This window comes from Oncorhynchus keta, chromosome 17, assembly GCF_023373465.1.
Source record: "Oncorhynchus keta strain PuntledgeMale-10-30-2019 chromosome 17, Oket_V2, whole genome shotgun sequence".
Taxonomy (NCBI): Eukaryota; Metazoa; Chordata; class Actinopteri; order Salmoniformes; family Salmonidae; genus Oncorhynchus; species Oncorhynchus keta.
Genome location: NC_068437.1, coordinates 54,148,810 through 54,170,671, shown reverse-complemented (window position 1 = coordinate 54,170,671; position 21,862 = coordinate 54,148,810). Strand labels below are relative to the sequence as shown.

General features: G+C 47.1%; 1 protein-coding gene across 8 annotated transcripts in view; it reads left to right on the top strand.

Annotated features, from left to right (window-relative positions):
- The window catches only part of LOC118374288 (pleckstrin homology domain-containing family A member 5-like), a 270,645-nt gene that overhangs the window by 15,327 nt on the left and 233,456 nt on the right, over nucleotides 1-21,862 (top strand). Inside the window, exon 4 of one of the 8 annotated variants that reach the window (XM_052466566.1) lies at nucleotides 1,462-1,797. The exons of the other annotated variants lie outside the window; for them this stretch is intronic. Within the exon in view, the coding sequence (XP_052322526.1) occupies nucleotides 1,462-1,498 (37 nt within the window). The 3' untranslated portion in view covers nucleotides 1,499-1,797. Of the gene's footprint in view, nucleotides 1-1,461; nucleotides 1,798-21,862 lie in introns of those variants that run through there. 8 annotated transcript variants of the gene reach the window in all.

Genomic DNA, 21,862 nt, shown 5'->3' with positions numbered 1-21,862 from the left:
GAGCTCCTGGTCAGTAATAGTTTAGTTTCTTATAGAGCCCCTGGTCAGTAATAGTTTAGTTTCTTATAGAGCTCCTGGTCAGTAATAGTTTAGTTTCTTATAGAGCTCCTGGTCAGTAATAGTTTAGTTTCTTATAGAGCCCCTGGTCAGTAATAGTTTAGTTTCTTATAGAGCTCCTGGTCAGTAATAGTTTAGTTTCTTATAGAGCTCCTGGTCAGTAATAGTTTAGTCTCTTACAGAGCTCCTGGTCAGTAATAGTTTAGTTTCTTATAGAGCTCCTGGTCAGTAATAGTTTAGTTTCTTATAGAGCTCCTGGTCAGTAATAGTTTAGTTTCTTATAGAGCTCCTGGTCAGTAATAGTTTAGTTTCTTATAGAGCTCCTGGTCAGTAATAGTTTAGTTTCTTATAGAGCCCCTGGTCAGTAATAGTTTAGTTTCTTATAGAGCTCCTGGTCAGTAATAGTTTAGTTTCTTATAGAGCTCCTGGTCAGTAATAGTTTAGTTTCTTATAGAGCCCCTGGTCAGTAATAGTTTAGTTTCTTATAGAGCTCCTGGTCAGTAATAGTTTAGTTTCTTATAGAGCTCCTGGTCAGTAATAGTTTAGTTTCTTATAGAGCTCCTGGTCAGTAATAGTTTAGTTTCTTATAGAGCTCCTGGTCAGTAATAGTTTAGTTTCTTATAGAGCTCCTGGTCCAGTGGATTTTGATTGTCCTTTATAGCTTTTTCTAATCCATTCAACTTCTCATAAATTTGACGTTGTTCTGCGTTTGTGTCAATTTCGACGGTGCTGTAGAGTGTTTTAAGATGGGTTGTCCATATGTCACCATGTTGTATCGCTGATTCCTCTTGTTTAGATTATTATTATTTTTTCACCAATTTTGCCAGAAGTTGTGTGTGTTTATGGACTCCTCAATTAGTGTCAGCAGCTTGCTGTTGTACTGTGCTTTTTTTGGTTCTGAGTGTACGTTTATAGAGTCTTAAAGTCTCACAGTAATGAAGGCGTAATTCACCATTATTTGGGTCTCTGTGCTTTTGGTTGGATAGTGTTCTAAGTTTTTCCTTATAATTTTACAATCTGCATCAAACCAGTTGTCATCTGTGGTCTTTTTTGTTTTGTTTTTTATAATTTTCAAATTGTGCTTCTTTTGCCGTTTGCCTGAATATATAGTTGATGTTTTGTACTGCTAGATTGATGCCTTCTTTACTGTGAGTGAATGTGGTATCCAGAAAGAGTGTTTGGATATTTTGGTTCCAGGTTGCTTTCTGGTGTTCTTCTGTGCTGTTTTGGGCCCATCTGTATGCATTTCTGATGTTGTACAGCTCACTGGGCTGTGAATGTGTGGTTGTTTCCATGTCTGTTCTTTTGAGGGTCAACGTAATTTGGCTGTGATCAGACAGAGGTGTTAGTGGCTTGACAGTGAATGAGCTGAGAGAGAAAGGGTCAACGTCTGTGATCATATAGTCTACTGTACTGTGGCCAAGAGGTGAGCAGTAGGTGAATCTCCCAAAGAGTCCCCCCGTAACCTACCATTGACAAATTACAGACCCAGGCTTCTACAGAGCTGCAACAGATCCCTTCTGTTTTTGTTGACGGTGCTGTCACTGTTGTTTCTATGGGGGAGATGAAGACAGTTAGAAACCGCATGGCCTGTAATAAAGCTGTCCCCTCGTGTGCTTGTTAGATCAGGTAGTGTTCCTGTGCGCACATTTGTGTCCCCACAGATGAGCACATTTCCCTGGGCCTGGAAATGGCACGTCTCTTCCTCAAGGGTGGGGAATAATATCTCCTCTGAGTAATATGGGCATTCTGAGGGGGGGGTCTCCTCTGAGTAATATGGGCATTCTGAGGGGGGGGCTCTCCTCTGAGTAATATGGGGACTCTCTCTCTCTTTCCCTCTTTCTCTCTCTCTCTCTCTCTTCTCTCTTTCTCACTTTCTCTCTCTCTTTCACTTTCTCTCTCTCTTTCACTTTCTCTCTCTCTCTCTCTCTCTCTCTCTCTCTCTCTCTCTCTCTCTCTCTCTCTCCTCTCTCTCTCTCTCTCTCTCTCTCTTCCCCCCTCCCTCTCTCTCTCTCCCTCTCTCTCTCGCTCTTTCACTTTTTCTTTCTCGCTCGCTCGCTCCTCCCTCTCTCTCTCTTCCCCCCCCTCTCTCTTTCCCCCTCTCTCTTTCCCCCTCTCTCTCTTTCCCCCTCTCTCTCTTCCCCCCCCTCTCTCTCTCTCGACTGTCCCTGGCGCTTTGATATGACATTAGAGACCTACTTTCTTTTGAGGGTATAAGTGTAGTACATAGCTTGTCTGTAAAGTAAATATGAAGCATGATAAATATTTGACTCGTCTACACCACCGCCAGCCCACAACCATTCAAACCACCATTCATTAAAGTAGCCTTGTTTTCACTGCTGCATTATTCATTCATCCCACAGAACAGAGCATGTCAACTGAAATCTGGCCAGTATTGACTAAAGTCTCCCCCAGTGGATCTATAGTCAATGTTTGGTGTCTCAAGCTCCAGCTGTGCTTTGAAGTCCCACTGGCTGACTGTACACTTGAAGATGATGAGTGCGTTCCAAAGAGAACCCTATTTCTTACACCACGGGACATGGTCTAAAGTAATGCACTACATGGGGACTATGCAGCCATTTGTAATGTCTCCCTTCAAGTAGGGCTCTTGATATTTGTAATTTTGCCTCTGTTAGATGGATCGATATTTCTTTCCCCGACTGCTGCTTGTGGATAATTAAGTTTAGATGACTTTGTAGTGCTGGTCGCTGTATTGGTAATCTATTAGGATGAGACTACTGCTCACTGGCACATATGTGATTAAATCCTATTGTCCTGCTCACTGCTGCAGCAGTAAAGGGTCCTCACGATATTTATATCACGATACTTATTATTATCAAGAGACTATTGTTCTATATGTATTTTGATTCGATACTGTGATTTTTATTGCAATTCGATGTTCCAAACACATTACTCATCGTATGTCTGCTGCAGAGGGACAAGAGACGTGACAAAACAACTCGTTTTCATGGAAATTAAAGTGGTGAAAACAAGAGTTCAGCAAACTACAGTACAGCAAACTAGCACAAACATATTATTGAGATATTTTCAAAACATTACCATATATCATCAAAAATAATATCCCGATATTTAACGATTGTTTTTGTTGTTGTTGTTGTTGTTGTTGTTGTTGTTGTCCCATCACTACGAATCATTTTGACCTTTGTCATTGTCAGAGTCGTGTGTGTGTGTGTAGGTGGCAGGGAAGTCAGGCGCAGGAGAATCAAACTGAATGTAATGGAGTTATTTAATAACGATAAACGAAACATAACTCCAACACGAAATGTAACAATAAAACATAGTGGGTACGAGGACCCGTCGCGCACCAATACAACACGTCTCACACCAATACAACACGTCTCGCACCAATACAACACGTCTCGCACCAATACAACACGTCTCGCACCAATACAACACGTCGCGCACCAATACAACACGTCACGCACCAATACAACACGTCGCGCACCAATACAACACGTCTCGCACCAATACAACACGTCTCGCACCAATACAACACGTCACGCACCAATACAACACGTCACGCACCAATACAACACGTCTCGCACCAATACAACACGTCTCGCACCAATACAACACTACAACACGTCACGCACCAATACAACACGTAACACGCACCAATACAACACGTCTACGCACCAATACAACACGTCTCGCACCAATACAACACGTCTCGCACCAAAACAACACGTCTCGCACCAATACAACACGTCTGCGCACCAATACAACACGTCTCGCGTCACGCACCAATACAACACGTCTCGCACCAATACAACACGTCTCGCACCAATACAACACGTCTCGCACCAATACAACACGTCTCGCACCAATACAACACGCCGCGCACCAATACAACACGTTGCGCACCAATACAACACGTCACGCACCAATACAACACGTCACGCACCAATACAACACGTCTCGCACCAATACAACACGTCTCGCACCAATACAACACGTCTCGCACCAATACAACACGTCCGCGCACCAATACCCGTCAACACGTAACCCGTCGCACCAATACAACACGTAACTCGCACCAATACAACACGTAACACGCACCAATACAACACGTAACCCGTCGCACCAATACAACACTGTAACTCGCGCACCAATACAACACTGAGTAACTCGCACACCAATACAACACTGAGTAACCCGTACAACACTGCACCACCAATACAACACTGTAACCCGTGCGCCCGTCGCGCAATACAACACTGAGTAACCCGTCGCGCACCAATACAACACTGAGTAACACGTCACTGAGTAACCCGTTGTCGCCCGCACGCAAATACAACACTGAGTAACCCGTCACTGAGTAACTTGTCGCGCACCAATACAACACTGAGTAACAAACAATCTCTGACAAAGACATGAGGGGAAACAGAGGGTTAAATACACAACAGGTATTGAATGGGATTGAAACCAGGTGTCTAGGAAGACTAAGACAAAACCAATGGAAAATGAAAAATGGATCAACGATGGCTGGAAGACCGGTGACGTCGACCGCCGAGCACCGCCCGAACAAGGAGAGTCATTGAGTTGTTTAAGTGTTAGGCCGACTGTCATTTCAGAAAATAGTTCCTGATTGGAGGTAAGCATAGTGTGTATTAGAGAGGCAAATCTGAACACCCCAGTCGTCATCACTAACACGATGAAGTTATTCTCTATGGCTGCTGTATCACTCATAACAAGGCTTTAAAGATCTGCAGGAGGAGAGCGGAGGCGAGGAGCAAAATGTCGCAGTCTCTGAGCGGAAGGGGATTTGTGTTTTCATTTTGATGAGTGACACTAGTAGCTATAAATTGAAGAGAATTCCCCAGTCAGAGGAACTCTGACTGCAATGGGATGACAGTCTGGCTGGCAGACAGACGACCTGTGGAATGAATGAATGGGTCGCCAGGCAGACACCAATCTCATTTCAGTCTAAGGGAAAGGGGGATTCCTCGTCAGTTGTTCAACTGATTGAATTCAACTGAAATGTGTCTTCCACATTTAACCCAACCCCTCTGAATCAGAGAGTTACGGGGGGGCTGCCATAATCGACATCCACGTCTTCGGGCGCCCGGGGAACAGTGGAGGGGGATTGGTTTGTGTGCCTCTCTCTGTTTCTGTCTGTGTGTCTGAGCTGTAGCAGCAGAGCCCTGTGCTGGCTCTACCTGTCTGGCGTCAGAGAGAGCAAGAAGTGGCGGGCGGATGTCTGGATTCATCACACACAGGGATGTAAAGCAGCCCAGGTCTGTCCCTATGACATGACACTTACCAGATGCCTTGATCCAAAGCCACAGGGAGTGCAATTGCAATGATGTCCGAGGGGGGCTTTGTTGTTGTAAAATTCCAACGGACGTGGCAGTTTCACCATTAATGATTTCAGCTTTAAAAGCACACGCATGGACACAAGGGAGACTTTGCTGTATTCAAACGGCACCGACTGCAAAGGACTGAGGGAGTGTTTACGCTGTCCTTGGCAGGGAGCAGTTCCTGACAGACTGTTTTTCCCGGTGGACCGTTGTTCCTGCCGATGGACCGTTGTTGCTGCCGACGACGAACCGTTGTTGCTGCTGATGAACACACAAGTCAGGAAAGGGGATATCGTACTATTGAATCTGGCTCGGTCGTTCATGGTCGTCTCTGTTTTTCTCTGCTTCCCTGCTATCGTCTCATTTAAAACTCTCTTTCCTTTGGCTTTGAGTCTGGATGCTATTGCTGTCGGCCCGGGCTTCGGGATACAGTCAATCAGTGAGCTTTGAGCTGCTCATTCAAACCACACCCCCTGTTCTCTCATGCTTTTCAGTCTCTGTGGGGTCACAGCCATCTGGCAACCACTGTGTGTGTGTGTGTGTGTGTGTGTGTGTGTGTGTGTGTGTGTGTGTGTGTGTGTGTGTGTGTGTGTGTGTGTGTGTGTGTGTGTGTGTGTGTGTGTGTGTGTGTGTGTGTGTGTGTGTGTGTGTGTGTGTGTGTGTGTGCGTGCGTGCGTGCTTGGCCTGTGTGAGAAGGTAGCCTAGCGGTTAAAGTGTTGGGCGAGTAACCGAAAGGTCACTATTTTGAATCCCCGAGCCGACAAGGTTAAGAATCTGCCGATATGCCTGGACAATGGTGACCCAACTCTCCGAGGGTGTCTCTGGGACTTGGGATATGCAAAAAAATGCATTTCCAATTCACACATGTGTATTAATAAACACTTGTACAGTGTGAAGTCGGACAAATATAAACACCCAGCAAATAACTATTATATCAAAACCCATACAAAGAGTCTCCGTTTTGGGTTTAGATCATACTGATTGTGATTATATGGAGCGGGACCTGGGGCCATATGTAACAAGCATCACAGGGTAGGAATACTGATCTAGGATCAGGTACCTCCTGTCCATGTAATGCTTTTCATTGTGATATAAAAGTAAAACTGATGTTAAATCACCACTCCCACTCTGAGAGGCTTGATACATATGGCCCCTGATCCTACTCCAAGATGCTTTTTAAGTACGTGCTCAGGAAAGATGCACAGAATGTATTCTGAATGTTCATTCTCCAGGGTTCAGTATATAGACCTAGATAGTGGTTCAGTATATAGACCTAGATAGTGGTTCAGTATATAGACCTAGATAGTGGTTCAGTATATAGACCTAGATAGTGGTTCAGTATATAGACCTAGATAGTGGTTCAGTATATAGACCTAGATAGTGGTTCAGTATATAGACCTAGATAGTGGTTCAGTATATAGGCCTAGATAGTGGTTCAGTATATAGACCGAGATAGTGGTTCAGTATATAGACCGAGATAGTGGTTCAGTATATAGACCTAGATAGTGGTTCAGTATATAGACCTAGATAGTGGTTCAGTATATAGACCTAGATAGTGGTTCAGTATATAGACCTAGATAGTGGTTCAGTATATAGACCTAGTTCGTGGTTCAGTATATAGACCTAGATAGTGGTTCAGTATATAGACCTAGATAGTGGTTCAGTATATAGACCTAGATAGTGGTTCAGTATATAGGCCTAGATAGTGGTTCAGTATATAGACCTAGATAGTGGTTCAGTATATAGACCGAGATAGTGGTTCAGTATATAGACCTAGATAGTGGTTCAGTATATAGACCTAGATAGTGGTTCAGTATATAGACCTAGATAGTGGTTCATTCTCCAGAGTTCAGTATATAGGCCTAGATAGTGGTTCAGTATATAGACCTAGATAGTGAATCAATCTTGGGGGGCTTCAAATCCTCTTACCGTAGCAGGGCTGGGTGATCTGTTTCAGTAGAGCTGTTGCGCTGAACCTCCCGTAGTATAATCTGTCTGGTAATCTGCTATGTCTGAGCCTAGTGCAGTGGTTCTCAATCCTGGTCCTGGGGGCCCAAAGGGGGGCACATGTTTGTTTTCAGCCTAGACATACACAGCTGATTTAAATGAGGTGTTAAGTACTAAGGCAAAAAAAAACAAAGAATTGTACACATTTGGGTCCCCGGGACCAGGATTGAGATCCACTGGCCTAGAGTCTAGAACCGTTCTTCTCATGGTGATCTTGGACTGTCCAGATCATCAAGGGACAGTTGGTTAGTTTTGGAAACTGCAGCTGGTTGGTGTTTTTTTAGTTTTATTTGATTGTGTGAGCCTGTGAGCGTGTGTGTGTGTGCGTGCGTGCGTGCGTGCGTGCGTGTGTGTGTGTGTGTGTGTGTGTGTGTGAGAGTCTTATGCTGGCCAGGTTGAATCAAGGGAAAGACTGATAAGGAGAGTTGTTGGGTACTGGGAGCCGCAGCTGGCGTGTTTTTCTTCTGATTATCATGGATGCTTTCAGTATTCTGTATGTTTCTGTCTTTGTAGATCTTCATTTAAAAAAAAAAGTGTCTTTTTTCTCCCCAAAATTTTTTAATATTTAAAAAATATGATTCTGTGTATGATTTTGAATGTTTTTCGATAGGTCTGCCAGCTTGTTTCCAGGTGTATGCCACTCTCCTCGCCACCGCCTGGTTCTGAATCCTCTGATCTCCCTCTACCAGTAAACACACCGACAACAACTACAGCGCATCCCAATCCAGTTGTTCTCCAGATGGTCTGTGATGATTAGGGGGCTTTTGGAAACCATCACACGGCCCAAATGCTCTGCAGCTGGGAGCTCTTGGTTGTTGGAACCACTGTGTTAGAAATGGGCAGGAAGGGCTTGGAACAGGGAACTGTTTCCTCAGACAAAATTGTTACAAATTCATTCCCATCCCCTTCATGCATATTGTGATCTCCTGAGTGCAACACACAGGGAGGGTTGTACTTGAGCGGGACATGGAACGTGACATTCTGCATGTATGTTCATATGTCATCTCTTAATAGATAGGCTTCATGTAAATAGTAAAATAGTAAATAGTACCTAACCAGCTGCCATTCTCCCATGCGACTAGCCCTTTAACACTACATGGTACGTAGTACAGTGTTTCCCCTAGGAGTTTTTGTTTGTTAGCAGCGGTGGCGGCTTGGGTGTTCCTGATCCATACGTCTACACTTCCAGGATTATAAAATAGCTAGTTACGTTGGAGGTTTCTAAGGACAATCTGATGTTGTAACTTGGATTTTTTTTTTTTACACTATTTTTGTGGCGGCTGCGATTTAGCAGCTCCAGTGTGCCGCTTCTACATGAATGATAGGGGAAACATTGGTATTGCATCGCTGGTGTGTGACAAGCCATCCAGACAAGAAGCTCCTTACATCAGAGCATAGCAAGAGAGACAAATAGCCCTACTCAACAAATAGCCCTACTTAACAAATAGCCCTACTCAACAAATAGACCTACTCAACAAATAGACCTACTCAACAAATAGACCTACTCAACAAATAGACCTACTCAACAAATAGCCCTACTCAACAAATAGCCCTACTCAACAAATAGCCCTACTCAACAAATAGCCCTACTCAACAAATAGCCCTACTCAACAAATAGCCCTACTCAACAAATAGCCCTACTCAACAAATAGACCTACTCAACAAATAGACCTACTCAACAAATAGACCTACTCAACAAATAGCCCTACTCAACAAATAGCCCTACTCAACAAATAGCCCTACTCAACAAATAGCCCTACTCAACAAATAGACCTACTCAACAAATAGACCTACTCAACAAATAGCCCTACTCAACAAATAGCCCTACTCAACAAATAGACCTACTCAACAAATAGACCTACTCAACAAATAGCCCTACTCAACAAATAGCCCCACTCAACAAATAGCCCTACTCAACAAATAGCCCTGCTCAACAAATAGCCCTACTCAACAAATAGACTGACTCAACAAATAGCCCTACTCAACAAATAGACCTAGTCAACAAATAGACTGACTCAACAAATAGCCCTACTCAACAAATAGCCCTACTCAACAAATAGACCTACTCAACAAATAGATCTAACATCATCACCTAAAGTGCCTTCAACCCTGCAGCCTTCTTCCTCCCTGCATCTCTCTGCCTCTATGTGATGCACTTGCTTATCAATGCAGGTGGGTGGCTGGCCATGGTGTCTTGAGAGAGTTCTGTAGCCAAGTAAGAGAGGGCTACTTGAGGCCATCATACTCCAATAGGAGGCTGGTCAAAAGGATATACGGAATGTCGTTGTTTTTTTGTGATGCAACCAGTAGCAGCAATATAATCCTCCTTGCCCTGGGGTGACTCTCTCTCTCTCTGTCTCTGACTGACTCTGCTGTGAGTTCATTTCCACCACTACTGCAGTCCATACAAATTAGAGAGTCATCTCAACAGGTGACAGAGACATTACATGACATTAGGCTGCATGAATCAGGCTGTGTCACACTGTCACTGTGATTGTGTATGTGTTTTTCTGCTGATAGATAATGGTAGTAATGGGCTAATGTAGTGAGCGTATTTACCACTTACCAGTGATGGTGCTGCTGTTCAAATGCTGTTCTCTCTCTGTGACCAGACAAAAACCAGACCCACCCAACCCCAGACAGGTGTCTGAAAGACTAAGACTAATTCAATCTGTATAGCTGAAGCGTTACTGAATCCACTAGAGAAATATAAAGGTAATCTGACCCCAATTTGTCGACTGGTTGATTGTTTGTTTGGTCGATACAGTATGTAAATCAAATCAAATCAAATGTTATTTGTCACATACACACGGTTAGCAGATGTTAATGCGAGTGTAGCGAAATGCTTGTGCTTCTAGTTCCGACAATGCGATATTAACCTAACAATTTACGTAACGTTTACCGTGAATGCAGTCTCCGCTAAAATGAGAACGTTGTGCGAATAACTCATACTAGCATACTGTATATTTAAGCTGCATATTATGTACTCACTGCAACACAGTAGCGGCTCCTGACTGGCTGAGTAGGTGGAGTCGAGTGAGGGTGGATTTTTCCAAATTCAACAGACATCCCATCACATTAATCAGCCTGATAATAGCTCATTTCCAATTAGATTAATTTCTCTAAACTTTGAATAGAATAGGAATATAATGAATTATAGGCTTCCTCAGGCTGGTTATAGGTTATAGGACTATCACAATCAACCTAATGGAGTTAAAGGCCTATTCAGGCTGGTTATAGACTATCACATTCAATCTATACCGTAGCCCATAGGGCCCATCTATCCTATTTAAAACCATGTATCCTATTTAAAACCATCTATCCTATTTAAAACCATGTATCCTATTTAAAACCATGTATCCTATTTAAAACCATGTATCCTATTTAAAACCATGTATCCTATTTAAAACCATGTATCCTATTTAAAACCATGTATCCTATTTAAAACCATGTATCCTATTTAAAACCATATATCCTATTTAAAACCATGTATCCTATTTAAACCCATGTATCTGTAACGGCGTTCTGCGTTTGTCGAAAGAGAGTCGGACCGAAATGCAGCGTGGTGGTTACTCATGTCTTTAATGAAACAAACGGAACGATACATGAAATAACGAATAAATACAAAAACAACAAACGGAACGTGAAACCTAATTACAGCCTATCTGGTGAAACTACACAGAGACAGGAACAATCACCCACGAAATACAAAGCGAAACCCAGGCTACCTAAATACGGTTCCCAATCAGAGACAATGAGAATCACCTGACTCTGATTGAGAACCGCCTCAGGCAGCCAAGCCCATACAACACCCCTACTCAACCACAATCCCAATGCCTACAAAAACCCCAATACGAAACACAACATTAAACCCATGTCACACCCTGGCCTGACCAAATATATAACGAAAACACAAAACACTGACCAAGGCGTGACAGTATCCTATTTAAAACCATCTATCCTGGATAAGAGCGTCTGCTAAATGACTTAAATGTAATTTAAAACCATCCATCCTATTTAAAACCATCTATCCTATTTAAAACCATCTATCCTATTTAAAACCATCTATCCTATTTAAAACCATCTATCCTATTTAAAACCATCTATCCTATTTAAAACCATCTATCCTATTTAAAACCATCTATCCTATTTAAAACCATCTATCCTATTTAAAACCATCTATCCTATTTAAAACCATCTATCCTATTTAAAACCATCTATCCTATTTAAAAAGGACTGAAGACAGAAACAGATGATTTGATTACATTTCAACCAATGTATTACTGCCATTCTCTATCAATTCAATCCAATATCCTCCTGGTACACACACAAAAACCTTTCAAATGTTCAAATCAAAAGGCTTTGCACAGATAGGTTGGATGCATTGCAAATTCAGAACCACTGAACAGCAACATAACATAAACTAAAGCCCTGATAATTGGGAACGAGATCAGAATGACTGCTAAGGCTTGATCCATAAATTAAATAATGCAATAGGTAGCTGAGCCCACAAACCTAAAACAAGCCATATGTTCAAATCAAAAGGCCTAATTAACATGACGTCACAGCCACGTCCCCGGTGTCCCTGGTGCAGACACATTCAGAAATCAAAAGGCCTAATTAACATGACGTCACAGCCACGTCCCCGGTGTCCCCGGTGACGACACATTCAGAAATCAAAAGGCCTAATTAACATGACGTCACAGCCACATCCCCGGTGTCCCCGGTGACGACACATTCAGAAATCAAAAGGCCTAATTAACATGACGTCACAGCCACATCCCCGGTGTCCCCGGTGCAGACACATTCAGAAATCAAAAGGCCTAATTAACATGACGTCACAGCCACGTCCCCGGTGTCACCGGTGTCCCCGGTGACGACACATTCAGAAATCAAAAGGCCTAATTAACATGACGTCACAGCCACATCCCCGGTGTCCCCGGTGCAGACACATTCAGAAATCAAAAGGCCTAATTAACATGACGTCACAGCCACATCCCCGGTGTCCCCGGTGCAGACACATTCAGAAATCAAAAGGCCTAATTAACATGACGTCACAGCCACGTCCCCGGTGTCCCCGGTGCCGACACATTCAGAAATCAAAAGGCCTAATTAACATGACGTCACAGCCACGTCCCCGGTGTCCCCGGTGCAGACACATTCAGAAATCAAAAGGCCTAATTAACATGACGTCACAGCCACGTCCCCGGTGTCCCCGGTGCCGACACATTCAGAAATCAAAAGGCCTAATTAACATGACGTCACAGCCACATCCCCGGTGTCCCCGGTGCCGACACATTCAGAAATCAAAAGGCCTAATTAACATGACGTCACAGCCACGTCCCCGGTGTCCCCGGTGCCGACACATTCAGAAATCAAAAGGCCTAATTAACATGACGTCACAGCCACGTCCCCGGTTTCCCCGGTGTCCCCGGTGCAGACACATTCAGAAATCAAAAGATGGTTTAGTATTTAGTTCTGTTTTCAAAGATGTAGTCTACGCTGCAATACTCGTGATAATTTTAACCTCTTACCTCCACCCGACACGCAGGCGTCCCATCTAGACATCTGGAAATGCAAATGCGCTACGCTAAATGCTAATAGCACTCAAATGTTCATTAAAAAACACATGCAGGGTACTGAATTAAAGCTACACTTGTTGTGAATCCAGCCAACAAGTCAGATTTTTAAAATGCTTTTCGGCGAAAGCATGAGAAGCTATTATCTGATAGCATGCAACACCCCTAAAGACCCGCAGGGGACGTAAACAAAATAATTAGCATAGTCGGCGCTACACAAAATGCAGAAATAAAATATAAAACATTCATTACCTTTGACGATCTCCTTTGTTGGCACTCCTAGATGTCCCATAAACATCACTATTGGGTATTTTTTTTCGATTAAATCGGTCCATATATAGCCTAGATATCGATCTATGAAGACTGTGTGATCAAGGAAAAAAACTGCGTTTTATAACGCAACGTCATTTATTAAAATTTAAAAAGTCGACGATAAACTTTCACAAAACACTTCGAAATACTTTTGTAAACTTTAGGTATTAGTAAACGTTAATAATCGATCAAATTGATCACGGGCCGATGTATATTTTATAGCTCTACGTCTTGAAATAATGTCCGGATAAATCTCAACCAAAATATCCTGTTGGAGACCGGAAGAAATGGGCTGTCTCTTGTTCGTTTGACCAAGAAACAAAGCCTAGGCAAATGACAAGACTGTTGACATCGTGTGGAAGCTGTAGGTATTGCAACCTCGGCTCCAGGTAATGTGGTTCCCATTCAACAATACATTCAAGTGGCGCATTGATATATTTTCCAGTTTTCAGTGATCAGATTTTCCTGCGCTTTTCGATGAAACGCACGTTCTGTTATAGTCACAGCTGTGATTTAACCAGTTTTAGAAACGTCTGAGTGTTTTCTATCCACACATACTAATCATATGCATATACTATATTCCTGGCATGAGTAGCAGGGCACTGAAATGTTGCACGATTTTTAACAGAATGTTCGAAAAAGTAGGGGGGTAGGATCAACAGGTTAGAGTTGGTAGATCCATGGCGCTTGTAACTACCCTGGCGCTTGTAACGCCAGGGTAGTGGGTTCAATTCCCGGGACCACCCATACGTAGAATGTATGCACACATGACTGTAAGTCGCTTTGGATAAAAGCGTCCGCTAAATGGCATATATTATATTATAACAAGCTTCGCTATTCGGCATCTTCCAAGTTAAGCAGTCTAGTTTTGTTGTCTGGCTACTTGAAGAGGACTAGGGCCTATCACTCGGAGCCCACCTCTACCAATGCATTGCGGAAAAGAGTGCATCGGATTTTACTAGACGAAGAGCCAAAGTTAGTACAACATCCTGGCATTTAAACCATACATGATTTTCAAAAATTCACATACTATAAACATTCTATTTTCTCACACTGCGAATGCGTCATGAGTGGTTGCGTTGTTGACCCCTCTATTCATTGATTTCGGTAGCGCATCCCCATGTCTAATTGATCAGCTGTTGTCAAAGCTAAAATTAGTATGACATCTGGGCATTTAAAGTATACTAGATAAAAAAAAAAAATGTCACATACTATTGAAGTTTAATTTGTCCGCATACTCAAATGGCCTACTATTTAGTATGGCACAGGCGATGCTTTTACATTTCAATCACACTGTAAAGCTAAACTTCTGCAATGCTGATGGGAGTAGAGCCCGAAGCTAATATTTCATCACTGTGGAGCCACAGGAGAGGAGCGCTTTTGTGGTTAAAGTTGTAAATCAAGGGGATGAAATACTGTAGAACTAAAAATAAATTAATGCTGGATAGAAAAATGTTGAAAACTGCCTTTGCACAACCAAACTTCCAGAAGTAATTGAGGCACTCTCATGTAGTGGAAACATGTTAAAATCCAGCTTATGCATAGCAATAATTTTTTTTCAACTCACCGTCTTTTTCCACTGCTACTGATTCTATTCTAGTCCCAGGTCTATTTGTGACGTCTTGCCAACTCCTATGCTTGTTGTCATTGGCCATAGAAGTTGGCAAGACCACACAAACAGATAGCCAGACGAGTGCTCTATTCTATGCTGTGTTAGAAAAGGAATGAATACCATGAGCCTCAACACCTGCGGGGACTGATATTGTTATGAAATTGTCCTGGCATGTTGTCCAATGGTACTAACTAATAAAAGCTGTTGTAAGCAATGACAAGTGGCATTTCAAACAGCTCCCCAGAGTTCCCTCCGTCTGTTCTGAGGTCAGCTGACTCACGTGCGACAGATAGTCAGTCAGTAGTGGCGCTCAGTATTTTTTCTCAGTTTTCTCTCTGGCTCAGTGGGCTGGAGTCTTTACGTCCACCATATTAGCTACACAAATCTGTTGCTGGCCCGTGGCAATAAAGTTGAGAGATAGAGAGAGAGAGATCACTATTCACAGAGTGGAGAGAGAGAGAGAGAGAGATCACTATTCACAGAGTGGAGAGAGAGAGAGAGAGATCACTATTCACAGAGTGGAGAGAGAGAGAGAGAGAGATCACTATTCACAGAGTGGAGAGAGAGAGAGAGAGAGAGAGAGAGAGAGAGAGAGAGAGAGAGAGAGAGAGAGAGAGAGAGAGAGAGAGAGAGAGAGAGAGAGAGAGAGAGAGAGAGAGAGAGAGAGAGAGAGAACTATTCACAGAGTGGAGAGAGAGAGAGAGAGAGAGAGAGAGAGAGAGATCACTATTCACAGAGTGGAGAGAGAGAGAGATCACTATTCACAGAGTAGAGAGAGAGAGAGAGAGAGAGAGAGAGAGAGAGAGAGAGAGAGAGAGAGAGAGAGAGAGAGAGAGAGAGAGAGACTATTCACAGAGTGGAGAGAGAGAGAGAGAGAGAGAGAGAGAGAGAGAGAGAGAGAGAGATCACTATTCACAGAGTGGAGAGAGAGAGAGAGAGAGAGAGAGATCACTATTCACAGAGTGGAGAGAGAGAGAGAGAGAGAGAGAGATATCACTATTCACAGAGTGGAGAGAGAGAGAGAGAGAGAGAGATCACTATTCACAGAGTGGAGAGAGAGAGAGAGAGAGAGAGAGAGAGAGAGAGAGAGAGAGAGAGAGAGAGAGAGAGAGAGAGAGAGAGATCACTATTCACAGAGTGGAGAGAGAGAGAGATCACTATTCACAGAGTGGAGAGAGAGATCACTATTCACAGAGTGGAGAGAGAGAGAGAGAGAGAGAGAGAGAGAGAGAGATCACTATTCACAGAGTGGAGAGAGAGAGAGAGAGAGAGAGATCACTATTCACAGAGTGGAGAGAGAGAGAGAGAGATCACTATTCACAGAGTGGAGAGAGAGAGAGAGAGATCACTATTCACAGAGTGGAGAGAGAGAGAGATCACTATTCACAGAGTGGAGAGCGAGAGAGAGAGAGATCACTATTCACAGAGTGGAGAGAGAGAGAGAGATCACTATTCACAGAGTGGAGAGTCGAGAGAGAGTGAGAGAGTGAGAGAGTGAGTGAGTGAGTGAGAGAGAGAGAGTGAGAGATCACTATTCACAGAGTGGAGAGAGAGAGAGAGATCACTATTCACAGAGTGGAGAGAGAGAGAGAGATCACTATTCACAGAGTGGAGAGAGAGAGAGAGATCACTATTCACAGAGTGGAGAGTCGAGAGAGAGAGTGAGAGAGTGAGTGAGTGAGTGAGAGAGAGAGAGTGAGAGAGTGAGAGAGTGAGTGAGTGAGTGAGTGAGAGAGAGAGAGAGAGTGAGAGTGAGTGAGTGAGAGAGAGAGAGAGAGAGAGTGTGCTGCTATTCACAGAGTGGTGTGCTGCTATTCACAGAGTGGTGTGCTGCTATTCACAGAGTGGTGTGCTGCTATTCACAGAGTGGTGTGCTGCTATTCACAGAGTGGTGTGCTGCTATTCACAGAGTGGTGTGCTGCTATTCACAGAATGGTGTGCTGCTATTCACAGAATGGTGTGCTGCTATTATTCACAGAGTGGTGTGCTGCTATTATTCACAGAGTGGTGTGCTGCTATTATTCACAGAGTGGTGTGCTGCTATTATTCACAGAGTGGTGTGCTGCTATTCACAGAATGGTGTGCTGCTATTCACAGAATGGTGTGCTGCTATTATTCACAGAGTGGTGTGCTGCTATTATTCACAGAGTGGTGTGCTGCTATTCACAGAATGGTGTGCTGCTATTCACAGAATGGTGTGCTGCTATTCACAGAGTGGTGTGCTGCTATTCACAGAGTGGTGTGCTGCTATTCACAGAATGGTGTGCTGCTATTATTCACAGAATGGTGTGCTGCTATTCACAGAGTGGTGTGCTGCTATTATTCACAGAGTGGTGTGCTGCTATTATTCACAGAGTGGTGTGCTGCTATTATTCACAGAGTGGTGTGCTGCTATTATTCACAGAGTGGTGTGCTGCTATTCACAGAGTGGTGTGCTGACTCTCCTGCAGTGGTATGCGAGTCTATTGTACTGCATAGCAGCTGTGTTCATGTTGTTCATGTTTGTGCACTCGTCCTAGTGGGTTTGTCTATTTAAATGGTAACTGAACCTCAGGGTTAACCTGGGTTATTTACAAGCATTGCACTTGGGGCATTGTGGTTGCTATTTCTTTCAAGGCCCTCTGCTGGTAGTTTTAGTGAATTCACCCTCTGCTTAGACTATTTGACTCTTCTGTCTGGTACTGGTAAGTGACCTATAATCAGAGTGGTAGTGGGGTTGACCTGTATTCAAACCGAATGACTCTGCTTCACTATAACTTACAACGGGACAATTCAGTCGGATCCAGGCTACTGTGGACTGGTTGTTTATTTAGGGGAGACTCGCGAGCCCTCAGTGAGGAGAATGCAGAGAGAGAGAGAAAGACAGGAAGGAAGGAGCTACTTGACTGGAAGAGTTTTGAGCTGTTGACCGTTGCCCCTGTGGAAACTCACCTATTGGTGAGGCCTCATCGGTGTGTATATAATGGCCCTCAGTGTAGATGCAGACCTCTCTTGAGTTGTTGCCTCTGGGTTCTGGGCTGTGAACAGTGGCCGCTGGGCTCTGGGCTGTGAACAGTGGCCGCTGGACTCTGGGCTGTGAACAGTGGCCTCTGGGTTCTGGGCTGTGAACAGTGGCCGCTGGGCTCTGGGCTGTGAACAGTGGCCGCTGGGCTCTGGGCTGTGAACAGTGGCCGCTGGACTCTGGGCTGTGAACAGTGGCCGCTGGACTCTGGGCTGTGAACAGTGGCCTCTGGGCTCTGGGCTGTGAACAGTGGCCGCTGGGTTCTGGGCTGTGAACAGTGGCCTCTGGGTTCTGGGCTGTGAACAGTGGCCGCTGGGCTCTGGGCTGTGAACAGTGGCCGCTGGACTCTGAGCTGTGAACAGTGGCCGCTGGGCTCTGGGCTGTGAACAGTGGTCGCTGGGCTATGGGCTGTGAACAGTGGCCGCTGGGCTCTGGGCTGTGAACAGTGGTCGCTGGGCTATGGGCTGTGAACAGTGGCCGCTGGGCTCTGGGCTGTGAACAGTGGCCTCTGGGCTGTGAACAGTGGCCGCTGGACTCTGAGCTGTGAACAGTGGGCTCTGGGCTGTGAACAGTGGCCTCTGGGCTGTGAACAGTGGCCTCTGGGCTGTGAACAGTGGCCGCTGGGCTCTGAGCTGTGAACAGTGGCCTCTGGGCTGTGAACAGTGGCCGCTGGACTCTGAGCTGTGAACAGTGGCCGCTGGGCTCTGGGCTGTGAACAGTGGCCGCTGGGCTCTGAGCTGTGAACAGTGGCCGCTGGGCTCTGGCCTCTGGGCTGTGAACAGTGGCCGCTGGGCTCTGGGCTGTGAACAGTGGCCGCTGGGCTCTGAGCTGTGAACAGTGGCCGCTGGGTTCTGGGCTGTGAACAGTGGCCGCTGGGCTCTGGGCTGTGAACAGTGGCCGCTGGGCTCTGAGCTGTGAACAGTGGCCTCTGGGCTCTGGGCTGTGAACAGTGGCCGCTGGGCTCTGAGCTGTGAACAGTGGCCGCTGGGCTCTGGGCTGTGAACAGTGGCCTCTGGGTTCTGGGCTGTGAACAGTGGCCTCTGGCCTCTGGCCTCTGGGCTGTGAACAGTGGCCGCTGGGCTCTGGGCTGTGAACAGTGGCCGCTGGGCTCTGAGCTGTGAACAGTGGCCTCTGGGCTCTGGGCTGTGAACAGTGGCCGCTGGGCTCTGGGCTGTGAACAGTGGCCGCTGGGCTCTGAGCTGTGAACAGTGGCCGCTGGGCTGTGAACAGTGGCCGCTGGGCTGTGAACAGTGGCCGCTGGGCTCTGAGCTGTGAACAGTGGCCGCTGGGCTCTGGGCTGTGAACAGTGGCCGCTGGGCTCTGAGCTGTGAACAGTGGCCGCTGGGCTGTGAACAGTGGCCGCTGGGCTCTGGGCTGTGAACAGTGGCCTCTGGGCTCTGGGCTGTGAACAGTGGCCGCTGGGCTCTGGGCTGTGAACAGTGGCCGCTGGGCTCTGGGCTGTGAACAGTGGCCGCTGGGCTCTGAGCTGTGAACAGTGGCCTCTGGGCTGTGAACAGTGGCCTCTGGGCTCTGGGCTGTGAACAGTGGCCGCTGGACTCTGGGCTGTGAACAGTGGCCGCTGGGCTCTGGGCTGTGAACAGTGGCCGCTGGACTCTGGGCTGTGAACAGTGGCCTCTGGGCTCTGGGCTGTGAACAGTGGCCTCTGGGCTCTGGGCTGTGAACAGTGGCCGCTGGGCTCTGGGCTGTGAACAGTGGCCGCTGGGCTCTGGGCTGTGAACAGTGGCCGCTGGGCTCTGGGCTGTGAACAGTGGCCGCTGGGCTCTGGGCTGTGAACAGTGGCCTCTGGGCTCTGGGCTGTGAACAGTGGCCGCTGGGCTCTGGGCTGTGAACAGTGGCCGCTGGGCTCTGGGCTGTGAACAGTGGCCGCTGGGCTCTGGGCTGTGAACAGTGGCCGCTGGGCTCTGGGCTGTGAACAGTGGCCTCTGGGCTCTGGGCTGTGAACAGTGGCCGCTGGGCTCTGGGCTGTGAACAGTGGCCGCTGGGCTCTGGGCTGTGAACAGTGGCCGCTGGGCTCTGGGCTGTGAACAGTGGCCGCTGGGCTCTGGGCTGTGAACAGTGGCCTCTGGGCTCTGGGCTGTGAACAGTGGCCTCTGGCCTCTGGGCTGTGAACAGTGGCCGCTGGGCTCTGAGCTGTGAACAGTGGCCGCTGGGCTGTGAACAGTGGCCGCTGGGTTCTGGGCTGTGAACAGTGGCCTCTGGCCTCTGGCCTCTGGGCTGTGAACAGTGGCCGCTGGGCTCTGGGCTGTGAACAGTGGCCGCTGGGCTCTGAGCTGTGAACAGTGGCCTCTGGGCTCTGGGCTGTGAACAGTGGCCGCTGGGCTCTGGGCTGTGAACAGTGGCCGCTGGGCTCTGAGCTGTGAACAGTGGCCGCTGGGCTGTGAACAGTGGCCGCTGGGCTGTGAACAGTGGCCGCTGGGCTCTGAGCTGTGAACAGTGGCCGCTGGGCTCTGGGCTGTGAACAGTGGCCGCTGGGCTCTGAGCTGTGAACAGTGGCCGCTGGGCTGTGAACAGTGGCCGCTGGGCTCTGGGCTGTGAACAGTGGCCTCTGGGCTCTGGGCTGTGAACAGTGGCCGCTGGGCTCTGGGCTGTGAACAGTGGCCGCTGGGCTCTGGGCTGTGAACAGTGGCCGCTGGGCTCTGAGCTGTGAACAGTGGCCTCTGGGCTGTGAACAGTGGCCTCTGGGCTCTGGGCTGTGAACAGTGGCCGCTGGGCTCTGAGCTGTGAACAGTGGCCTCTGGGCTCTGGGCTGTGAACAGTGGCCTCTGGGCTCTGGGCTGTGAACAGTGGCCGCTGGGCTCTGGGCTGTGAACAGTGGCCGCTGGGCTCTGGGCTGTGAACAGTGGCCGCTGGGCTCTGGGCTGTGAACAGTGGCCGCTGGGCTCTGGGCTGTGAACAGTGGCCTCTGGGCTCTGGGCTGTGAACAGTGGCCGCTGGGCTCTGGGCTGTGCACAGTGGCCGCTGGGCTCTGGGCTGTGAACAGTGGCCTCTGGGCTCTGGGCTGTGAACAGTGGCCTCTGGGCTCTGGGCTGTGAACAGTGGCCGCTGGGCTCTGGGCTGTGAACAGTGGCCGCTGGGCTCTGGGCTGTGAACAGTAGCCTCTGGGCTCTGGGCTGTGAACAGTGGCCGCTGGGCTGTGAACAGTGGCCGCTGGGCTGTGAACAGTGGCCGCTGGGCTCTGGGCTGTGAACAGTGGCCTCTGGGCTCTGGGCTGTGAACAGTGGCCTCTGGGCTCTGGGCTGTGAACAGTGGCCGCTGGGCTCTGGGCTGTGAACAGTGGCCGCTGGGCTCTGGGCTGTGAACAGTGGCCTCTGGGCTCTGGGCTGTGAACAGTGGCCGCTGGGCTCTGGGCTGTGAACAGTGGCCTCTGGCCTCTGGGCTGTGAACAGTGGCCTCTGGGCTGTGAACAGTGGCCTCTGGGCTGTGAACAGTGGCCTCTGGGCTGTGAACAGTGGCCGCTGGGCTGTGAACAGTGGCCGCTGGGCTCTGGGCTGTGAACAGTGGCCTCTGGCCTCTGGGCTGTGAACAGTGGCCTCTGGCCTCTGGGCTGTGAACAGTGGCCTCTGGGCTGTGAACAGTGGCCGCTGGGCTGTGAACAGTTGGCGCTGGGCAACATTTGTTTCACATTCTTTCTTTATGGAAGTGGTACTCAAGGCAGAGTCATTAGTCATTCATTGAGTCATTAACTGACAGTGTCAATATGTACACAAGAAGTAACACTCCCTGGTCTGCTGTGTATGTGTAACACTCCCTACTCCCCAACACTCCCCACTCCCATACACTCCCCACTCCCCATTCCTTGAGTGTCTGGCTAAAACTAGGACTGAGCTGACCTGGCACTCTACGATAGTATATAGGCTTTACGTAGTGAGGCTGTCAGAATGTTCTGGAAATATATACACAATACAACACTATCAATGTCATTAATCTGTAATAAAGGCCTCTCCTTCAAAGT